The sequence below is a fragment of the Eutrema salsugineum genome, unplaced genomic scaffold (genome assembly GCF_000478725.1).
Source record: "Eutrema salsugineum unplaced genomic scaffold, Eutsalg1_0 scaffold_5, whole genome shotgun sequence".
In the NCBI taxonomy this organism is placed as follows: Eukaryota; Viridiplantae; Streptophyta; class Magnoliopsida; order Brassicales; family Brassicaceae; genus Eutrema; species Eutrema salsugineum.
Window position 1 is genome coordinate 13,940,696 of NW_006256612.1, and position 22,352 is coordinate 13,963,047.

At 38.5% G+C, this 22,352-nt stretch overlaps 4 protein-coding genes across 6 annotated transcripts; all 4 read left to right on the forward strand.

Annotated features, from left to right (window-relative positions):
- The first annotated feature begins 53 nt into the window (after positions 1-53).
- On the forward strand, positions 54-3,275 carry LOC18994309 (cation/H(+) antiporter 23, chloroplastic). The gene is made up of 4 exons (XM_006417947.2): positions 54-389; positions 493-949; positions 1,151-1,692; positions 1,784-3,275. Exons 1-4 carry the CDS (start codon positions 138-140, stop codon positions 3,122-3,124), a joined length of 2,592 nt encoding a protein of 863 aa, XP_006418010.1. The 5' UTR covers positions 54-137; the 3' UTR covers positions 3,125-3,275.
- A 1,354-nt stretch (positions 3,276-4,629) lies between these two features.
- Positions 4,630-6,334, forward strand: LOC18994310 (protein UPSTREAM OF FLC). The gene is made up of 6 exons (XM_006417948.1): positions 4,630-4,762; positions 4,858-4,927; positions 5,027-5,142; positions 5,209-5,719; positions 5,963-6,067; positions 6,148-6,334. Exons 1-6 carry the CDS (start codon positions 4,630-4,632, stop codon positions 6,332-6,334), a joined length of 1,122 nt encoding a protein of 373 aa, XP_006418011.1.
- Positions 6,335-7,940: 1,606 nt separating this feature from the next.
- On the forward strand, positions 7,941-8,642 carry LOC112084049. The gene has a single exon (XM_024152328.1). It carries the CDS (start codon positions 7,941-7,943, stop codon positions 8,640-8,642), a length of 702 nt encoding a protein of 233 aa, XP_024008096.1.
- Positions 8,643-9,439: 797 nt separating this feature from the next.
- Positions 9,440-20,964, forward strand: LOC18994311 (callose synthase 1). 3 transcript variants are annotated; one of them, XM_006417950.2, is made up of 43 exons: positions 9,440-9,642; positions 10,225-10,464; positions 10,554-10,654; positions 10,745-10,866; positions 10,956-11,049; positions 11,198-11,308; positions 11,395-11,511; positions 11,595-11,687; positions 11,788-11,879; positions 11,962-12,088; positions 12,189-12,326; positions 12,439-12,515; positions 12,611-12,704; positions 12,954-13,073; positions 13,158-13,275; positions 13,641-13,978; positions 14,071-14,123; positions 14,212-14,272; positions 14,426-14,507; positions 14,595-14,644; positions 14,728-14,814; positions 14,946-15,083; positions 15,176-15,270; positions 15,558-15,642; positions 15,734-15,894; positions 15,973-16,096; positions 16,187-16,284; positions 16,369-16,498; positions 16,637-16,788; positions 16,997-17,106; positions 17,192-17,317; positions 17,436-17,504; positions 17,585-17,774; positions 17,870-18,029; positions 18,191-18,310; positions 18,433-18,551; positions 18,641-18,724; positions 18,816-18,928; positions 19,030-19,259; positions 19,354-20,154; positions 20,242-20,292; positions 20,375-20,560; positions 20,655-20,964. In XM_006417950.2, exons 2-43 carry the CDS (start codon positions 10,278-10,280, stop codon positions 20,901-20,903), a joined length of 5,853 nt encoding a protein of 1,950 aa, XP_006418013.1. In that variant the 5' UTR covers positions 9,440-9,642; positions 10,225-10,277; the 3' UTR covers positions 20,904-20,964. The 3 variants fall into 3 exon arrangements, with proteins under 3 accessions (XP_006418013.1, XP_024008440.1, XP_024008441.1); XM_024152672.1 differs by having other exon boundaries at positions 9,474-9,634; XM_024152673.1 differs by lacking the exon at positions 9,440-9,642 and adding an exon at positions 9,815-10,122.
- The last annotated feature ends 1,388 nt before the right edge of the window (positions 20,965-22,352 follow it).

Here is a 22,352-nt window from a genome sequence, read left to right on the forward strand (position 1 = left end):
AAAACGTAAGAAAAGTTGTTAACACAGTTAATACGTTTATATTGAACCCAACGTTGGGTTTAGACAAAACGTTGGGTTCAGACAAGACGGTCTTGTCGTTTTTTTTTGGGGATTCAGACCAGCCATCGTAGGAGGAAATGGCAGGTCTCCCTGATAATACGACGAACCCTGTCTATCAAATTGACGAATCGCGTTATGGAAAAATCGTGTGTTATGATCAATCGCTTCTCTACGAGAAGAGAGAACAAAAGGGATGGGAGAGTGGAAGCACGCTCGCATCTTCCCTTCCGTTTTTCATAACACAACTCTTTGTCGCGAATCTTAGCTACCGTGTCATCTACTATTTAACCCGACCCCTTTATCTTCCTCCTTTTGTAGCTCAGATCCTCGTGCGTATGCATGCATAATTTGTTGCTACATGTATAGTTTTTTTGGTGTTTTATCAATATTCTAACAATGACATATTTTAATATTACATTGTGTGTTTTGCAGTGTGGGTTATTGTTTAGCCCAAGTGTGCTTGGGAACACAGAGTTCATAATCCAACATGTATTCCCCTACAGATTCACAATGGTTCTTGAAACATTCGCAAACTTAGCTCTTGTCTACAACATCTTCCTCCTTGGTCTAGGTATGGACCTTAGGATGGTGCGGATTACCGAGCTCAAACCTGTCATCATTGCCTCTGCGGGACTTCTTGTTGCCTTACCGGCTGGTGTCTTCCTCTACTACCTTCCCGGAAATGGCCACCCAGACAAGATCATCTCCGGTTGTGTCTTCTGGTCCATCGCGCTAGCCTGTACCAACTTCCCTGACCTTGCTAGGATCCTTGCAGATCTCAAACTCTTGCGGTCTGACATGGGCCGTACGGCCATGTGTGCAGCCATTGTTACTGATTTGTGCACTTGGGTCCTCCTCATTTTCGGGTTCGCTTCTTTTTCCAAAGCAGGTAAAGTTTTTTTTTTCCACAATTAGTAGAAAAAATTAGGACCGCATGCAGAAATCTAAATAAATAATTCCCATAAACCTACAACCATTAAATATTCTCCACTGGCCGAAAATAGAATCAATCCTACAAATTGTTCTAATTAAGAAACGAAAAAAATGCATAGTAATACAAAGATTATGATTGTTAATTTTGTTAAAACAGGGACATGGAACAAAATGATGCCGTGGGTGATACTCACCACATTCATGTTCGTCCTCCTTTGCATCTATGTGATCCGTCCGGGAATTACATGGATTTTCGCCAAAACCGTGAAGGCAGGTCAAGTCGGGGACACCCACGTTTGGTTCATTTTAGGAGGTGTGGTTCTATGTGGCCTGATCACAGACGCATGTGGGGTCCACTCCATAACCGGGGCATTCCTGTTTGGTCTATCCATCCCTCACGACCACATCATACGTAACATGATCGAGGAGAAGCTCCATGACTTCCTCTCTGGAATCCTCATGCCTCTCTTCTACATCATTTGTGGGTTACGAGCTGATATTGGTTACATGCTCAAATTCACTGACAAGTTCATGATGACTTTAGTCATTTGCTCTTCCTTCTTAGTAAAAATCGTTACCACTGTGATCGTTTCTTTATTCATGAAAATGCCTACTCGTGATGCTCTCGCTATCGGAGCTCTGATGAATACCAAGGGAACTTTATCACTTGTCGTCCTTAACGCCGGTCGTGATACCAAGGTAATTAATCACTTAATCAGCTTTTTATAGTAGAAAATATTTTATTCTTAAAATTTGTTCATAGTCCATTTTTGTTTTTTTCCATTTGCAGGCGCTGGATAGTCCAATGTACACTCATATGACGATCGCGCTTCTAGTGATGTCACTAGTGGTCGAGCCACTTCTCGCAGTCGCATATAAGCCCAAGAAGAAACTGGTTCACTACAAGCACCGTACGGTCCAAAAGATCAAAGGAGAAACAGAGTTTCGCGTCTTAGCTTGCGTCCATATTCTCCCCAACGTCTCTGGGATCACCAATCTCTTACAAGTCTCGAACCCGACCAAACAATCACCTCTCAACGTATTCGCCATTCACCTCGTGGAGCTCACTGGTCGAACCACGGCCTCGCTGCTAATCATGAACGACGAGTGCAAACCGAAAGCAAACTTCTCGGACAGAGTCAGAGCAGAGTCCGACCAAATCGCTGAAACTTTCGAAGCCATGGAAGTGAACAACGACGCTATGACTGTTCAAACCATCACCGCGGTTTCTCCTTACACGACGATGCACGAAGACATTTGCGCGTTGGCCGAGGACAAGCGAGTTTGTTTCATCATATTGCCTTACCACAAACACTTGACACCTGACGGTCGGATGGGAGAAGGAAACTCGTCTCACGCCGACATTAACCAAAACGTTTTGAGCCACGCGCCTTGCTCGGTCGGGATTTTAGTTGACCGTGGTATGGCTATGGTCCGGTCTGAGTCGTTCCGTGGCGAGCCAATGAAGAGAGAAGTCGCAATGCTCTTCGTGGGCGGTCCAGACGACCGTGAGGCTTTATCATACGCGTGGAGGATGGTCGGACAACACGTCATTAAACTTACTGTGGTAAGATTCGTCCCGGGACGTGAAGCGCTGATCTCGGCCGGGAAAGTCGCGGCAGAGTATGAGAGGGAGAAACAAGTCGACGACGAGTGCATTTATGAATTCAATTTCAAGACGATGAACGATTCTTCAGTGAGATATATTGAAAAAGTGGTCAATGATGGTCAAGACACGATCTCTACGATCAGAGAAATGGAAGACAATAACTCGTATGATCTTTACGTTGTTGGAAGAGGATATAACTCAGATTCTCCGGTGACCGCCGGTTTAAACGATTGGAGCAGTAGTCCTGAGCTAGGCACAATAGGGGACACATTAGCTTCGTCGAATTTCACAATGCATGCTTCGGTTTTAGTCATTCAACAATACTCTGCCGTCAATAGACAAGCCGCAGCCGCAGCAGCAGCCACCACTGTTGGATCGGTCGCTGGAGCCGTCGGTAACAATCAAGAATCCATAGTAGATGGGGCTAAGACGACTCATGATGATGAGCCATTTATGAAGTCTATGTACGAAGACGATGGGGATGATGAAGAAGAGGAACACAAATATGGAATCCACAGGTAATGAGAGTTTTATGCATTTATGCTCCTTGAATCTATGTTTTTTTTTTCTTTTGAATTTATTAGCCAAGAGAATGTGAATGATCTTGAAAAATGTAATTGTATTCAGTTTGGAGAATTTCCAATTTTCTCATTGTGAAACGATTCATTTTAATGTTCCCAAAACCTATTTTTTCCATTCAACGATGAGCACATGGTAGATATTGCAACAACACAAATATAAACCAAACAAAACAAAAATCTATTGCGTTTATAAATTATATGCAAAAACTAGTCTTACGGGAAAAAGGTTTCTCTCTATGAATAATTTTTAGAATTATGTACATTGGATTTTCACTTTCCCTCATGTTAATAACTATAGTAAATAATCATGACAAATACATATTGAAGGATTAGCTCAATTCAAAGTCTCAAACTAAACAGAATACCAAAGAAGTATCAATTCTTAGAAGGCAACAAAATTTACATAAATGCTAGTCCTGGTCAAAGATTTTTAAAAGGCAATGTATATTATATCTCTATGTTAAGGGAAAATTCAAAAATATCCAAAGCTTCCTTTTTTGTTTTCTTTCTAAAACAAAAAAAATATATTTTCTCCATTTCCGTGGATTCACGCATCCCTAAGAATTCAACATTTCTTAATAGACTTCAGATATAGAGAAAACAAATTGGGGATTTGTTTATGCTTTTTGGTCTTCTGATTTGTCTTAATGGTAAGAAGTAAATATGGATATATTAAAAGTCTCATATACCATAAATAATATTCTGTGTATAGGTATTTATTTTTCTCATTGGTGTTGCTATGGTAAACCACGATAAATATGCTGAGAAGACTTTCTCTTCTTTCTTTTTTTAGTTTTACATAGGCTTGAGACCAATATAACCATAATCCATAAATCTCTCCTGCAAGATCTCGTCTTACTAAACCTTTATGATATTTTCAGTATTTTTTTTCCAGAATTGTATGCCTTAACGTAACATTGAAAGGCTTAAGAAAGAGAAAGAAACTTCCAAATAATATTTTTTAATATAAAAAAAAAGTAAACAAAGGTGAGTGATCTCGAAACCCTATGTTTGTTCTTTGGAGTCGTACGAGAAATATGCAGTTTCTGTTAATCCGCAAAGACTTTTTCATCTCTATCTATGCATATGTTTGGTTTTGTCTCCACAAACATGTCTCATTGGTTTCCTTTTTTTTGTTTTTTACGTAAATATTTTAATAGACATTCAAAATTCATTTTTTGTTTTAGGGAATAAACTAAACTTTGGTCTCTAAACATCAATTTAAAAGGGTCTATAAGTTAACAAAAGAAGCCCTTGTGTTAATTAGTATGATCTTTAATTTGTCTCTTTCGTGTCTGAAAAGGAGAGAAGTGAAACTCTTTAAGAGCTTTTCATATTGTTTAAAATCTAAGAAGCTTTGGCTTATAGAAGTTCTTTTGTAAAAGACATACAGAGAATAAAATCGAAGGTAAAAAAAGAAGAAGAATAAGAGAGAAAAAGAGAGAGATGGAAAGTAATGGTGGAGGAGGAGAAGTAAGAAGAGTGAAATTAATTTATTTCCTTAGCCGTTCGGGTCACGTTGACCAGCCTCATCTCTTGAGTGTTCATCATCTCTCCCGTAATGGTGTCTTTCTTCGAGGTTAATTCTCACTTCTTAATATTAATTCTTCTTCTCTTAATACTCTCTTTTAATTATTCCGATCAATCTCTCACAAAATTGTGTATAAAACGCAGATGTGAAGCGATGGTTAGGGGATATACGAGGCGATGCGATGCCAGACGCATATTGTTGGTCGTGTAAGAGGTAAAAAAATCAAGCATAAATATTGATTTCTCGTAATTATCGATTTATATGCGTATGTATCAATATGGTTTGAATATGGTGGATATTGGGATATTACAGGAGATATAAGAATGGATATGTATGGCAAGATTTATTGGATGATGATCTTATTACACCCCTCTCCGATAACGAATATGTCCTCAAAGGATCTGAGATTCTTCTAAGCTCCCCAAAGGGTATGTCATGTAATTATTACTAATATTCCATAGAATGAGGTTCTTAATTAGGGTTTTTAAAAACAGAGGATACTCCTCATGCGGAAGAGAAAGCTTGGGAGACAAGAAACGGTGGTGACGGCGGAATATACGCTAAAGAAAAACTACAGAAGTCGAAATTAACGTCGGAGATGATCCGCAAAGAATCTCCGGTCTTCTGCTCTCAGAGATCGACGGCGACAACTTCGACAGTCACCGAGGAATCCACCACCAACGAAGAAGAAACGATCGGTCTCAAGAAACCAGATGGGAAAAAAGTATCCGGCGAAAGAAACGGGTCGACGGGAAACGGGTCGGGTAACGATACAGAGCCGGGTCGACAGAGTGTGTCGTCGACGACGTCGTCTTCGGGTTTTATAAATAGTAAGAACTACTCGAGCGCGCGTGCCTCGCACGTTTTAAGGAACTTGATGAAGTGTGGTGGCTTGGACACAAACGATGCCGTTTTGGTGCCTTTGAATAAGTCTGCGTCTGGGGCTTTTGGTGCAGCTTGGGAAGACGAACGCAGATACCAATACCACCAACAGCACAATGCTCGGTACGCTCCTAATTAATTTATTGTTTAATTCATAAAAATTCGTTACTTTTTAGCTGTTAATGCCACACATGATTGGGACTAATCTTTGGTGTATTATATATTAACTAAAAGTAATTACTTTTTTTGCTGACTGTTTCTCATTTCATTGGCGCTCTCAAGCTAAATTAACATAATCTAGGCCTAATCTCATCTTTATATCATATTAATATATGAAAGAAATTGGCAACGTGTTTTTGGTTATAGAAAAAGCTTTGAAGGGGCGTGGAGTGGCATAAAGATGAAGGAGACAATTGAATTCTGTAAACCAAAGGTGGCTTCAAGCAAGCCTACTATGGCTCCATTATGCTCGTAAGCCTCACTCTTTTCATCTCTAAGTGATGTTGTGACAATTGGTATGATTAAAATGAATAATATCATTTATAATATAGGCAATGTGGGAAGTCATTCAAGCCCGAGAAGATGCATTCACACATGAAGTTGTGTCGAGGGACAAAGAATTCATCGGCGAAGAATGATTCGATGAAGTGGAATAATACCGTTAAACCAAGGCAGCAACGGTGCAGAAACATTCCATTGGGACATCATTGTGTAGTGAGGACTACTCTTAAAGAGTGATAATCGATGCTTATAGTTGGTTCTCTAGCTGTGAAATTGCCAAGGATTTTTTTTTTTTTGGCTAGTTTAGTGAATTTCTGTTTGATGAAGCGCAGAGAATGTTTGAATATCATGAGCTTGGTTTTTTCGTCAGAAAGTGGTATTTGAAATAACCTAACTGAAAGTTTTAGTAACTAATTGATCACGGTTTGAACATTTGTCTTAGAAATTCATTGAAGTAGGAAGTATACTAGACAAGCGATCAAGAGGGTATAGTCGATTGCGAATATTAGTAATTAATTAAGGTTATTACTTAACAACTTTAATCTTGAAATCATTCGTCCCCAATTAGATAAGTTAGAAGCTTATATTATCTATTTAATTCACTCTCTGTTCATTATAGTTCCTATTTAAAAAAACTAAAATAGAGGAACTATTTAGTTCAGTAAACATAACTTTTTGGTTTCGAAACTATGTGAGCGAAACAGTCTTAAGAAAATCGAAAATTTGTGTTTGTTAAATCATTGATTCTTAAGTGAAAATATGTTATATTTGGCCAACGGAATTCTTTTAATGAAAAACAAAATATTTGATTAAGTTATTTTTTAACTTTTGTGGAAAACAATTTAGTTAACATTTCACCTTTTTAACTAAATTAATTGGTTCCTTTAATGAATTTTACATAACATACAAATTTTGCCCAAATGATGTAACATCACTTTTTTCCATCAATTAAACGTTGCAAAGTCTATGTTTGAGTACAATGTTGTTTCTCTAAACAAAAATAAATAAATAAACAAAAATAAAAGTTTTATATGGGATGACGTTTTGTGTCTATATTAACATGGAAACTAAATTAATTAATATTTTTGTTAGAGTGTGACTGTGTGAGGAACAGATAAATGACGTGAGAGTTGAGAGACCTTGTTAAACAAGAGAAACACCAAACCGTATCTTAAATTAGGACTCAGAAGACGATCGGATCGGGACTAAACACCAGAGTTTGGAGTGAGCTTTGATCCCTGATGTTAGAGCCCGACCTCTAAGAGCAGGCCCTTTAATTGGCTTCTAAGATCCGGGTATGCTGGTATACCACCTGATCAATCAAGACACGAAATTATGGAATGAGCCGTTCCTAAGAGCCTGCTTCCAACCTGAGGATGTCTCTATTATTCTCGGGTTGAGACCTACTAGGAACCGTACTCTAGACGGATACTCATAGAATCACACCAAATCAGGAATCTATTCGGTCAAATCGGGCTATGATTTGATTAGAAGAACAAAACTGGCACAAAATCCTGAGGTCGTGGGTGAACCGAGCATCAGAGCCCTTCAAAGTCAAGCTTGGAAAGTACAAACTCCCGGAAAAATGAAGCACTTCATGTGGCAAGCCCTCTCAGGATGCATTGCCACTTGTCATAACCTGACCCGCAGACATATGGCTACAGATGGATGTTGTCCCCGCTGTGGAAACCCTGAAGAATCTATTAACCACCTCCTATTTTTATGTCCCCCGACTTTACAAGTCTGGGCGTTATCGGACTTTCCGTCTTTTCCGGGCCTCTTCCCGAGTACCTCTATTTTCCAAAATATGAGCTTCCTCTTTTGAAAAACAAAAGAGTTAGGCATGACAGATCCACAAAAGGATATTTATCTTTGGATCCTATGGTATATCTGGAAAGCAAGAAATGACAAGATTTTTAACGGGATAGAAATCTCCCCGTTAGACACCTTAGTCCATGCAAAGATTGAAGCAGAAAGCTGGCGGAATGCAAACAAGTCGGAAGCAGAGGAGGACGCATTTGACGAGACAAACCCTAATTCCCTACTTCCGATATCGCCACCTGATACCCTGAGGTTCCCGATCTGCCAGGTTGATGCCTCTTGGATAGCGAATGGGCTGGTTAGTGGGCTCGGATGGAGTCTGAAGAAGGAGAGGAGCGGGGAGATTTATGGACTCCAAGGCTGTCGTAGAAGCATCTCGGCATTACACGCCGAATTGGAGAACCTCTTATGGGCAATGTCTTGCGTGAGAAACAAACAGATCCTATCAGTTCACTTTCAGACCGACTGCTTGGATCTGGTTAACATGGCAGAATCGTCATCTGATTGGTCTTCTTTCCTCTCAGAATTGAAAATCTTCCGGTCTTTACGTGAGAGCTTTCTGGATTTCACTATTTCTCATATTCCCAGGAGTTCAAATGTCCGAGCGGATAGTCTGGCGAAAGGAGCTCGAGCTAAAGGCATTATATTCTCCCAAATCATTTATAACGAGCCAGTTGCGGGGAGTCTTCTAGACCGTTTCCTAAACGAGTCAATAGTGATGTAATAGTGGGATGGAAAAAAAAAAAAAACAAAAAACAAGAGAAACAAAACGTCAGCGTCAGTTGAGCTTCGTCACCAAAAATATTCATGCATATCTTTTGGAACATATGAAGATAATTTTATTTACAGATTTGTATTTTTAATTTTCTGCATAAAGAAAAGCATACTAGACTATTAACTGGGATTATCTTCTTTTTTTGTTCTTTCCTCGAAGTGCAATGATCTATTGGGAAGGTGTGCATTTATTCTTTAATTATATTTAAGTAACAAAAGGAAGAAAATGTGTGCATAGCGAGAGGAGTATCTCACATCACTGGTATTGAGTCTATTAATTTATGACTAATTGGATGAGACACTAGCTAATAGAATAAAAGAGAATAAATGCTTATTAAAAGTTGCTATGATAAATTTTTGTCTTGGTGCGAGAAAGGCATTTCAATTTATTACTTTAAATGTAGAGATTAAATCTCTGTTTGACCAACAAGTATACCCGCTCAAAATTGATGATCCTATCAATAATACTTGAAATATGTACGATAATAATCATGATTCAGCTAAATCAAGTTCTGAGTTTTATTTATTTTTTGGTATTTTATCAAGGGAGTAATAATTTTACTTATTACACATAACCATAAGTACTATAAATATAGGAAAACGACCCAGCAGCTTTCCAATAATATCTTATTATATAACGTCATGGTATGATGTAGAGAAAAAAGAAGAGATATAATATAGTATATAATACGTAAATGATGACGTGGAGATGTATTATTGGTTAAAATGAAAGGCTCCAAAAAAAAAGGAGGGGTCTACCTACAGAAACTTCGCGCCTGCCTTGTAGCCGTTGCTTTCCTCTCCGGTGTTTTCTCTCTCTCTTCGACTGTCGTCGCCGGAGACCAGTTTCAGCGACGAAGAAAGATTTTAGCTTTGACTACTGTTCCTCGATCGCATCTGATAGCTCCTCTGTTTCTTCTCTTTTCCCCTGTCTCTCGTCAGGTGAATAGGTGATCCTTAAATTATTCTGGGTCTTTTCACTGTTTTCGATTTTGGCAGATTCTGGGTTTCATTTTCAACTTTGAAACTGGATTTCTTTGTCTGATTGTGCGTTTCATTTATCCGATCCCTAGAGTGTAAAATTTTGCCACCTCACTGTTTTTTTACATGACTTTCGAGTGAGGCCAGATGCTTTCATAAACGGGTTTACCATCGGAGACTGTTTCAAGCTTCGAAAAGCTGAAACCTTTTTTGTTTCTAGAATCAGATGTATCTTGGGTTTGACTATGGACTGTAGAATTGGGTAGTTGAATATCGTGATAAGATTTGCGCTTTACATCGTCTGCAGCTTTTTTGATTTTTTTTTCTGGGGCTCAGTTGGATCTTTTTTTGTTTTCTTTTCAAAAGAAAACAGCTTTTTGCGTTATTTACGCGTGTATATTGATAAAAGCTTTTGTGAAGATGAATCGGAGATTCGTTTCTCAACTAAAGTAAAAACTTACTATTTAGGATATTTATTTGGATTCCTACTCCTTTGTCTTCTCTCTTCCTATTGCTCATGTTTGGGTTTTTTCATTTCACTGTCTCTCAAGGGGTTTTGACAAGTACATGGTAGCTCAGATTTGATAGTGGGAAGATTTAGAAGATGTCTCAAAGAAGGGAAACCAATCCGCCTCCGCCGCAGAGGCGGATTCTGCGGACTCAGACTGTCGGTAGTCTCGGAGAGGCTATGCTCGATAGTGAAGTGGTGCCATCTTCTTTGGTGGAGATTGCTCCAATTCTTCGTGTGGCTAATGAAGTTGAAGCTAGTAACCCACGAGTTGCTTACCTTTGTGAGTTGGATTGGTTGTGATTGATAATTTGTTCATTGCTCATCTTAATGTTCTTGGATAATAAAATTGTGGATTTTGATGCTTACCAGGTCGTTTTTACGCGTTTGAGAAGGCTCATAGGCTTGATCCAACATCAAGTGGACGTGGTGTTCGCCAGTTTAAGACCGCTCTTCTTCAACGATTAGAAAGGGTAGATGAATGTCAACATTTGATTCACTAGCATGTTGTGTTAGATGTTAAAACTCATGTGCCGTTTTATGTTTTTGATTAACTTCTCCAGGAGAATGAAACAACTTTGGCAGGAAGGCAAAAGAGTGATGCGCGTGAAATGCAGAGTTTCTATCAACACTACTACAAGAAATACATCCAAGCTTTGCTAAATGCTGCTGATAAAGCTGACCGGTTTGTGTTAAAAATTCTTCAAATTTTGCGGTTTTTCCCTTACAACGTTACCTCTTACTGTGTGTTTCCATTCATATTTTTACCTTTAGTGCTCAACTTACAAAGGCCTATCAAACTGCTGCCGTTCTCTTTGAAGTCTTGAAGGCTGTTAATCAGACAGAAGATTTGCCAGTGCCTATACAGGTGAAGCTGATAGTAGATATTCTGCAATGTAGTTTTGATCTTCTACTTCCGTTCTTGTGCCAGTCTTTACGAATGCTCTGGCAAAACATGTTGATACTGTTGTGATATGGTTTCTGATCATTCTTTTTTTTTTTTTTACTACCTGTAGATTTTGCAACAGCACAATAAGGTGGAAGAGAAAACCCAGATTTACAAGCCTTACAATATACTTCCCCTCGACCCTGATAGTCAGAATCAGGCTATAATGAGATTGCCTGAGGTTATCCAGCTACTTAGTCTTACCTTTCTGTTTATCTGTTTTCTTGTCTTTCAGACCAATCGATCTGTTTGAATACTGTTCTGCAGATACAAGCTGCTGTAGCCGCTCTGAGAAATACAAGGGGCTTACCATGGACAGCAGGTCACAAGAAGAAACTCGACGAAGACATTCTAGACTGGCTTCAGTCGATGTTTGGTTTTCAGGTGATGTTAGCGAATATCCTGTTTCAATTATTTGTCTTAAAGTTTTGTCTTTACTGATTGTTATTCAAACATTTAAATTGCAGGAAGATAATGTTTCGAATCAAAGAGAGCACTTGATCTTGTTACTTGCTAATGTCCACATCCGACAATTTCCAAGACCTGAACAAGAACCAAAGGTATGCATTTTGTTGGACTATATTGCCTTTTTTTTTTCTTTTACTCTCTGTCTAGGCTTTTGTACTTGCGCTAAGTGATTTTGTACAATATTTTCTCTAGCTGGATGATCGCGCCTTAACCATAGTGATGAAGAAACTTTTCAGAAATTACAAAAAGTGGTGCAAATATTTGGGTCGGAAAAGCAGCCTTTGGTGAGATTTCATAATCCCTACCTTACCAATATGAAAGAAAGATTTCATAATCCCTACCTTATTCTCTTATTGGTACTTGAAGGTTGCCGACTATTCAACAAGAGGTACAACAGCGTAAATTGCTCTACATGGGACTTTACCTTTTAATTTGGGGAGAAGCTGCAAACCTGAGATTCATGCCAGAATGCCTTTGCTATATATACCACCATGTATGGATCCAATTTAGCCAGTCAGATTTCTAATTATTTGTGAAGAATAACATTTTTCTTAGCTGTTTAAGTTTAATTGTGATTTTTCATATCTGTTCAGATGGCTTTCGAGTTGTATGGTATGTTGGCTGGTAGTGTTAGTGAAATGACTGGGGAGCATGTAAAGCCAGCTTATGGTGGTGACGATGAAGCTTTCCTGCAGAAAGTAGTTACTCCTATATATCAGACAATAGCAAAGGTTACTTGATTCAGTTGTTCTAGTTGCAGCCATCTTTTCTTCTTGAGCTTTCCTTCGATTCTAGCTGTTCTTTCTTTCTTTTTTTCATCAAGATCTTAATGCATCATTACAGGAAGCAAAGAGAAGTAGAGGAGGAAAGTCAAAGCATTCTGTGTGGAGAAATTATGATGACTTAAATGAATATTTTTGGTAAATGCAGATTATCATCTTATCACCTTTTTGTATGTCACGCTATCCTTCAGAATTCAAGGTGGTCTAAATTCCTTGTCCCTGTAACTTTGCAGGTCAGTTCGATGTTTTCGCTTGGGGTGGCCTATGCGAGCTGATGCGGATTTCTTTTGTCATACAGCTGAAGAACTTCGAGTTGAGAAAAGTGAGGTATGAGTAATAGAGACTAAATAATGGGTTGTATATGTATATTTCCGCTTATGTTAGCATTGCATAAATTGGTCTTATGGATCCTAAACATGTTATCTAAGGTGTTATGTTCATAATAAATCTTGCTTTATTAGCTTATAGACTGATTGTCATGTCTTAGAGTTATTTCAGTCAGTAAATTGGTTTAGAGTCATTTGCCTAAAGTTTTCTGTATCTACAATTTAATGATTTATGCTCACAATGCTGCAGATAAAATCAAATAGTGGAGATCGGTGGATGGGCAAAGTCAATTTTGTTGAGATACGCTCCTTCTGGCATATATTTAGAAGTTTTGATAGAATGTGGAGTTTTTACATCCTGTGTTTGCAGGTACCAATATCTTGTATTTAGTATCTCTCTAATATTGTATTTTCTTGACCTGTTATGATATTTGATATATCGTTTCTTGTTAAGGCGATGATCGTTATTGCATGGAATGGATCCGGAGAGTTGAGCTCCATCTTTCAGGGTGATGTCTTCCTTAAGGTTTTGAGCATCTTCATTACGGCAGCTGTACTAAAGCTTGCACAAGGTGATGATACATTAAGCAATGAAATTTTCATAATATCATGTATCTCATGACTGATTAGCTGCAAATTTTTGTTGTTTCTTTTTTTTTCTATATTTTTATATCATGTATCTTAGACATTTGCATCTTCATCTTGTTAGTTCTTATCTGTTCATATTTGGTCTTATCAAAGACCTGCATGCTCATTTACTATTTCCAAAGCACATGTAATGCGGCAATGGTAGATAGCTGGATATGGATGCTGAAGTAGTCGTTGGACATATTCTTGCAATGACACTACCAATTTGTCTGACCTTCTGGTTTTGGGTGCAAATGTTTCTATGACGTTTTTCCTATCAGTTTTCTGACTTTTTTTCTTAATATATCAGCTGTCCTTGACATAGCCCTCAGCTGGAAGGCAAGACATAGCATGGCATTCTATGTGAAACTCAGATACCTCTTGAAGGCTGGTGCGGCTGCAGGATGGGTTGTAGTCATGCCAGTTACTTACGCGTACAGCTGGAGAGACGCATCTGGTTTTGCTCAGACCATAAAGAATTGGTTTGGGGGACACAGCCATAGTTCTCCTTCTCTTTTCATAGTGGCGATTCTCATCTACTTATCCCCGAACATGCTTTCTGCGTTGCTGTTTCTGTTTCCATTCATTCGACGTTATCTAGAAAGGTCTGACTTGAAGATAATGATGCTGATGATGTGGTGGTCTCAGGTGCTTTTTCATGTGCCCTTTATCTTGATAATATGTTGGTCCGTGAATGTTGAACCAAAAAGGTGGACTTATCATGGTTCTTGGTGATACAGCCTCGGCTGTATATAGGAAGGGGTATGCATGAGAGCGCATTTTCACTTTTCAAGTAAGGAGCCTAAAACTTATACCTTTTAGGCTGAAATGTTGTTTAGTCTTTCAGCACTGCTTAACGATGAGGCGCAAATGATTTCTAGGTACACGATGTTCTGGATTGTTTTGCTGATTTCAAAGCTGGCATTCAGTTATTACGCTGAGGTATCACATTTTGATGTGTATGTATAGTAACTTGAGCAATATGCAAGAACCTTTTCTTTTGAAGTTGGAAACGTCATCTTTTCTACTAGAAGGCTCTGAGATTCTAATGAGTCCATCAATGTATATTTCTGATGTTTTCCATCTTCAAAGCAGATTAAGCCTCTTGTTGGTCCAACCAAAGATATAATGCGAATCCATATATCCGTCTACAGCTGGCATGAGTTTTTCCCTCATGGTAATGGATAATACAACGTTGGGATTTTGCTTATTATGTAATTTGTTTTGTTAAATAACTCTGCCTTTCTTTCGTTGGTTTCTGCAGCCAGGAATAATTTAGGCGTCGTCATTGCGCTCTGGTCACCAGTTATTCTCGTGAGTTTGCAGATAGTGTTCATTCCCAGATCTTCGTTCGTTCTTATGGTTTCCCCTTATTGTATGCTAACTTCTATATGCAGGTTTATTTCATGGACACTCAAATATGGTATGCTATAGTTTCAACTCTGGTTGGAGGTTTGAATGGAGCTTTCCGCCGTCTTGGAGAGGTTAATTATTGCATTCCTTCTTTGTTAAAATGCAAATAGGACTGCTTATTTACATTTCGGAGTGGCATACACTCACTTTTTTAGTTTTCAAGTGAGATGGTGTCTTAAAAGAAGTTTTTTTTTCACTTCAGATCCGAACACTTGGAATGTTGCGGTCAAGATTTGAGTCCATACCAGGGGCCTTTAATGATTGCTTGGTGCCACATGATAATGGCGAAGATAAAAAGAAAAAGGGATTTAAGGCGACCTTCTCTCGCAGGTTTGATCAGGTCTGGTTACTACTGTTATGTTTAGCTATTTTCACTATCATTTCTCTTCATCAGAACTCTATTTAAGGATGTTTTTTTCTTTTGATATCCAGCTCCCATCTAGTAAAGACAAGGATTCAGCGCGGTTTGCTCAGATGTGGAACAAAATAATCAGTAGTTTCCGAGAAGAGGATTTGATTAGTGATAGGTTCAGTCTAGCTTTGAATCTTTTCATCCTCACCTCAGTCTGAAAATGAGAAAGAAGACTAGGTTACAGGTTTTTGGACGAGGAAGCCGGAGAGGAGATTTCAGAGAGAGTAAAAGAGAAGAAGAAGAAGAGAATCTAACTAACGCTTCTGTGCCCTTTTTTCTCTCTGGAATCTCCTCTCCGACTTCCCCGTCCAAAAACTTATACTTACCCTTCTTTCTACTCACGTTTGAAAAAGTAGCTACATATTTAGTAAGAGTTATGTGATAGTGTTGGTTTTTGTACAGGGAAATGGAACTTTTGCTTGTGCCATACTGGTCTGACCCTGATTTGGATCTTATCCGGTGGCCACCTTTTCTACTGGCTAGTAAGGTGAAAAGTTATCTTTTAACTCTGCCTGGTTTTAGATTTTTTCGTTTTTCGTATTCTAATCTTTTGACTTACTCATGATTGAATGTAATAGATCCCAATAGCTTTGGATATGGCTAAAGACAGCAATGGAAAAGACGGTGAACTGAAAAAGAGATTGACTGTTGACAGCTACATGACTTGTGCAGTTAGAGAGTGCTATGCCTCTTTTAAGAATCTCATTAATTATTTGGTTATGGGAGAACGAGAAAGACAGTAAGTTTTATAATCCCTTGCCTGTGTTCCAACCCGGGAAATACATTGCCCTTTTCTAACTTATTTGATCTTGTGCAGGGTCATAAACGAAATTTTCTCCAAGATTGATGAACACATCGAGAACGAAACACTGATAAAAGATTTGACCCTGAGTGCTCTTCCTGATCTGTATGGCCAGTTTGTTCGGCTAATCGAATATTTGGTACATGCTGTAGTAATACGATGTTGAATATCTCTGTCAAGCTTAGCATGAGTTTTAAAAAATTTACCAAGCTTGTTCTACTTGCAACAGCTACAAAACAGAGAGGAGGACAAGGATCAAATTGTAATTGTCTTGCTGAACATGTTAGAAGTGGTGACTAGAGACATAATGGAAGAAGAAGTTCCAAGGTAATACCATTTGCATGAACCGTCTTCTGTGTGATCGATCACTTTTTGTTTGAAGCATTCTGATATAGAATTTCCATTCCATAGCTTACTAGAGACTGCTCACAATGGATCTTATGTTAAGTACGACGTCATGACTCCTCTTCATCAACAGCGCAAATATTTCAGCCAACTTCAGTTTCCAGTTTACTCTCAAAAGGAAGCCTGGAAAGAAAAAGCAAGTCTCTTCCTTAAAAATTCTTCCATTATCTCATTCTTGTTTCCATTACAATGGTACATGTGATCTCTTTGGCATCTTTGGCATGAGGAGCTTCTAAGTGGTTTGTCTGCTTTCCTTCTTTTTGTCCTGTTGTAGATCAAGAGGCTTCATCTTTTGCTTACTGTCAAGGAGTCAGCTATGGATGTTCCGTCCAACTTGGAAGCTCGAAGGCGCCTTACTTTCTTTTCAAATTCATTATTCATGGACATGCCTCCTGCACCCAAGATCCGCAACATGCTTTCCTTCTCGTAGGTTCCAGTCACTTTCAACTTAATTTATGTTTTGCACTTTCATCTATGGATAATACATCTCTGTTGCAGAAGTAGCTTCATTGCAGACAGATGATACACATCTCTTATTTGTCTTCTCAATTTCATATTTCCTACAAGCAGTGACTAAATGGAAAATTTAATAGTCTTACTATCTCTTAACATCTCCCATATTGCTTTTTCGTAGGGTCCTAACACCATACTTTTCAGAGGATGTTCTTTTCTCCATATTTGGCTTAGAACAGCAAAACGAAGATGGAGTCTCTATACTTTTTTACTTGCAGAAGATCTTCCCAGGTTTCACTTTTCCATTAGTTTTAATTTATTCATATGGCGCTATTATTGTGTTTGAGCGATCAGCTGAATCCATGGCTTACATCAGACGAATGGACGAACTTTCTGGAACGAGTTAAATGTGGCAGCGAAGAAGAACTAAGAGCAAGAGATGATTTGGAAGAGGAGCTACGTCTATGGGCATCTTACAGAGGCCAAACTCTTACCAAAACCGGTATATACACTTTAGCGTCCTCTCTCAATCTTTCATCGAATGAAATCTGCTTCATTTTGCTAACTGCTAGTATTTTTACTCTTTTGATTGTGCCTGATTTTTTATTTGTTTCAACAAGTGCGAGGCATGATGTATTACCGCAAGGCTTTGGAACTTCAGGCGTTCCTTGACATGGCAAAGGATGAAGGTACTTGAATAATCTTCACTGTGATTTCTTCTGATTCTTAGAAAGTGTGAAAGCATTCTTTCATTTTCGTTCTGTTCTAGAATTATTGAAAGGTTACAAGGCTCTCGAGTTAACCAGTGAAGAAGCATCAAAGAGCGGAGGGTCACTCTGGGCACAGTGTCAAGCACTTGCCGATATGAAATTCACCTTTGTGGTTTCTTGCCAACAATACAGTATCCAAAAGAGATCTGGTGACCAACGTGCTAAAGACATACTAAGACTAATGACAACGTAATCTCTTCAATTTTTCATCCTTTGATCTTCTCCGTTGATTTGTTATTGTTTTCTTAGCCTCATTAGTTAAGGTTGATATTTCTTTGTGGCAGGTATCCGTCTATTCGTGTTGCCTATATCGATGAGGTCGAGCAAACACATAAAGACAGTAATAAGAGGACAGAGGAAAAGATTTATTACTCAGCTCTTGTGAAAGCTGCTCCGCAAACCAAACCAATGGATTCTTCTGAATCTGTTCAAACACTAGATCAGGTATAGATGAGAAAAATAATTATAATACTCGACATTTTGGTGCCCTTTTTTTGTTTTCCATAATGCAAGGATGAGGAGAACCCTATGCAGTGAGTTCAGAGAATGTTGATGCTATTGTAACTATTTTCTGGAGAGACTGAGTTTATATTCTTTTCTGCCAGCTCATTTATCGGATTAAGCTTCCCGGACCTGCTATACTAGGAGAGGGAAAGCCCGAGAATCAGAACCATGCTATCATTTTTACACGCGGAGAAGGGTTGCAAACAATAGACATGAACCAGGTGCATTGCATAATTTTCTTTTGTCTAGGATGTGTCACCTAATAAATCTCATTTATGCTTATGATTAGTTGAAAGAACGATCACCATGGGAGAATTATAACCTCTAAAGATTTGACAAATAGGATAACTACATGGAAGAAGCTTTCAAAATGAGGAACTTGCTGCAAGAGTTTCTTGAAAAACATGGAGGCGTTAGATGTCCTACGATTCTTGGTCTTAGAGAGCATATTTTCACTGGAAGGTACTAACAGTATGATCTTATTTATGTCTTTAGATTTTTAGTTTCAGTGCAGATATTGATCTCATACGTTTGTGGTTTCTTGTGGCAAGTGTGTCTTCTCTTGCATGGTTTATGTCAAATCAGGAGAACAGCTTTGTAACGATTGGGCAAAGGGTGCTAGCTAGTCCCTTGAAGTAAGTTTCTTCCCTGTTCTGAAATCTTCTGAGAGGAAATCTGGATATTGTGATTGTCAAAGTTAATGTGTTCTTTCTCTCGCTGCTCCAGAGTACGATTCCATTACGGTCATCCAGATATTTTTGATCGTCTGTTTCACCTTACCAGAGGTGGTATCTGCAAAGCTTCTAAGGTCATCAATCTTAGTGAAGACATATTTGCAGGTACTTGCTTGATCTCCTCTTCTCTGGTGGTACACCGTACACATATGATGTAGTGTACTTCATATAGTTTTTATTTTCTCAGACCTATCTACTGCTTTCAGGTTTTAATTCAACTCTGCGTGAAGGAAATGTGACTCATCATGAATATATACAAGTTGGTAAAGGGAGAGATGTGGGCCTTAACCAGATCTCAATGTTTGAGGCCAAAATTGCCAATGGAAATGGTGAGCAAACTTTGAGTCGCGACTTGTACAGACTGGGACACCGATTTGATTTCTTCCGGATGCTGTCTTGTTATTTCACCACAATTGGGTTCTATTTCAGTACCATGGTAGGTTGACATTTTTCACTTTCATCTCAACCATTAAAATGGCGGGTGTATTTTTGTTTCTCAAGTCTAAAGCCATTTTCTCTGTTTTTGACAGTTAACCGTGCTTACGGTATATGTGTTTCTTTACGGCCGGTTGTATCTAGTACTTAGTGGGCTTGAAGAAGGATTGAGCAACCAACGAGCTTTTCGTAACAACAGGCCTCTTCAGGCAGCTCTTGCTTCTCAATCATTTGTTCAGATTGGTTTTCTTATGGCTTTGCCTATGATGATGGAGATTGGACTTGAAAGGGGATTTCATAACGCATTAATTGAGTTTGTGCTGATGCAGCTACAACTTGCTTCTGTTTTCTTCACGTTTCAACTCGGGACAAAAACACATTACTATGGAAGAACACTGTTTCACGGAGGAGCAGAGTACAGAGGAACTGGTCGTGGGTTTGTGGTGTTCCATGCTAAATTTGCGGAGAACTATAGGTTCTATTCCCGTAGTCACTTCGTGAAGGGCATTGAGCTTATGATTCTCCTACTCGTGTATCAACTATTTGGCCAACCATATAGGGGTGTGGTTACCTATATTCTGATCACTGTCTCAATATGGTTCATGGTCGTAACATGGCTATTTGCTCCGTTCTTATTCAACCCGTCTGGTTTCGAGTGGCAAAAGATTGTTGATGACTGGACAGACTGGAACAAATGGATATACAACAGGGGAGGCATTGGTGTTCCGCCTGAGAAAAGCTGGGAGTCTTGGTGGGAGAAAGAGTTGGAACATCTTCGACACTCAGGGATCCGTGGTATCATCCTTGAGATTTTTTTGGCATTGCGCTTCTTCATATTTCAGTATGGACTTGTTTATCACCTCAGTACCTTTAAAGGGAAAAATCAAAGCGTTTGGGTAAGCTAAGCTCATAACTAATTCCCTCCGTATGGTTAAGACCTTGATCATTGAATGACAATGACTCTTAATAACCGGTGTGTGTAGGTTTATGGAGCTTCATGGTTTGTGATCTTATTCATTCTACTCATTGTGAAGGTATGAATCTTTTATTCGCATTTGGTTTTCTTGGAACATTCTAAACACTGTGTTGATTTATTCTGTGTAACGATCATTGCAGGGTTTGGGCGTGGGAAGGCGAAGATTCAGCACGAATTTCCAGCTTCTATTCAGAATCATAAAGGGTCTTGTGTTCCTCACATTTGTTGCAATTCTCATAACTTTCCTCGCACTTCCTCTGATAACAATTAAAGACTTGTTCATCTGCATGCTTGCCTTTATGCCAACTGGATGGGGAATGCTTCTTGTAAGTATTACTCTTTCATGAAACTCCTCTTTTGTCTCTAAGTTGTCTGCTGGTTTTGTGACATTGGCTGGCTTCGTTTTGTCCTCCTCATCAGATTGCACAAGCGTGTAAGCCTCTGATCCAACAGCTAGGGATATGGTCATCGGTTAGGACGCTAGCTAGGGGATATGAGATCGTGATGGGCTTGCTTCTGTTCACGCCGGTTGCGTTCTTGGCTTGGTTTCCCTTTGTGTCCGAGTTCCAGACAAGAATGCTCTTTAATCAAGCATTTAGCAGAGGTCTGCAAATTTCTCGTATTCTTGGTGGTCAAAGAAAGGACCGGTCCTCAAAAAACAAACAGTGACATAAACACATATGTAAATGGCGTATATGTAGGATTTATAAATTCATCATGGTTATTTGTTGTTGCTTGCTTTCCAAGTTTTCTACCGTTAAAAGTTGGGAAAACGGCTATTTAGTACCTGAACTGCAAGTTTTGGTACCGATTAATACCCAAGAAATTTTGGTATGCGAATAAATACTTAAACTCGTATAAATTGGCAAATCAGTACCTGTACAATGTTTTTTTGGCCGTTTAGTACTTTGACCAAATTTTCGTTAGTCAACCCCGTCAATTTTTAAATAGGATTCTGTCTGATGCCACGAAGACTTCCACGTCACTGTACCGTTGTAGTTGTTAACTAAACGACGTCATTTTTGGATTCTGGACAAACAAAAAAAAATTAGTAAAACGACGTCGTTTTGGATTCAAGAGAACAAAAAAAATATAGAAAACAACGTCGTTTAGGTTGACACAAAATTAAAACAAAAAACATGTTTAGTCTTCTTCTTCCTCGTGACACCTGAATGAAATTGGGGATTAAAGTTTCATTTCAATTCTGCAAGAAGCATTGGCCAAAATAGAAGCTGGGTTGAAATCAAAACAAAATTTGAAGTTGAGTGCTTAGTGGGAGCTAAAATTTCGTTAAAATTGAGGTACATCAGGTTTCGATTTCATTTGTTTATTGTTTATTGCTAAACCAATGCTGTTGAGATATACATGGAAAGTGATGAAGACACTGTAGAGAATAGCGATGGAGAAGATGAAGTAAGAAATGAGGAAAGAGATGAAGAAGAAGACTAAACGCGCTTTTTGTTTTTTTTTGTCGAATCGTACGATGTTTTCTATATTTTTTTTTTGTTCTCTTTAATCCAAAACGACGTTGTTTTACTAATTTTTTTTGTTTGTCCAGAATCAAAAACGACGTCGTTTAGTTAACAACTATAACGGTAGAGTGACGTGGAAGTGGTCGTGGCATCAGAGAGAACTCCGTTTAAAAATTGACGGAGTTAACTGATGGGAACTTGGTCAAAGTACTAAATGACCTAAAAAATAGGTACTGATTTTTCAATTTATACAAGTTGAAGTATTAATTCATACACTAAAATTTCTTGGGTATTAATTGGTACTAGAATTCGCAGTTCAAGTACTAAATTGCCGTTTTCCCGTTAGAAGTTATAGAAATTGTTTGAACTTTAATATATATAACCTATGTTATTATTATTTGTTATTATTATTTCCACAAGTGAGACGTATCTCTTATTATCGTCTGAAAGACAAAAGTTTGCCCGCAGATTCAAAACACTATGAAAATGTGCATCATTTGAAGTTTTCTACGTTAATTTGTCTTCTCGTCCATGTCATGATAACGACGGGATAATAATTATTGTTGATAATTTTGTCACTTTTAGTTTGTTTTTATTGTTACGTTTATTATATTCTCTGTTCCACTATTACACGTCGTTTTAGAGT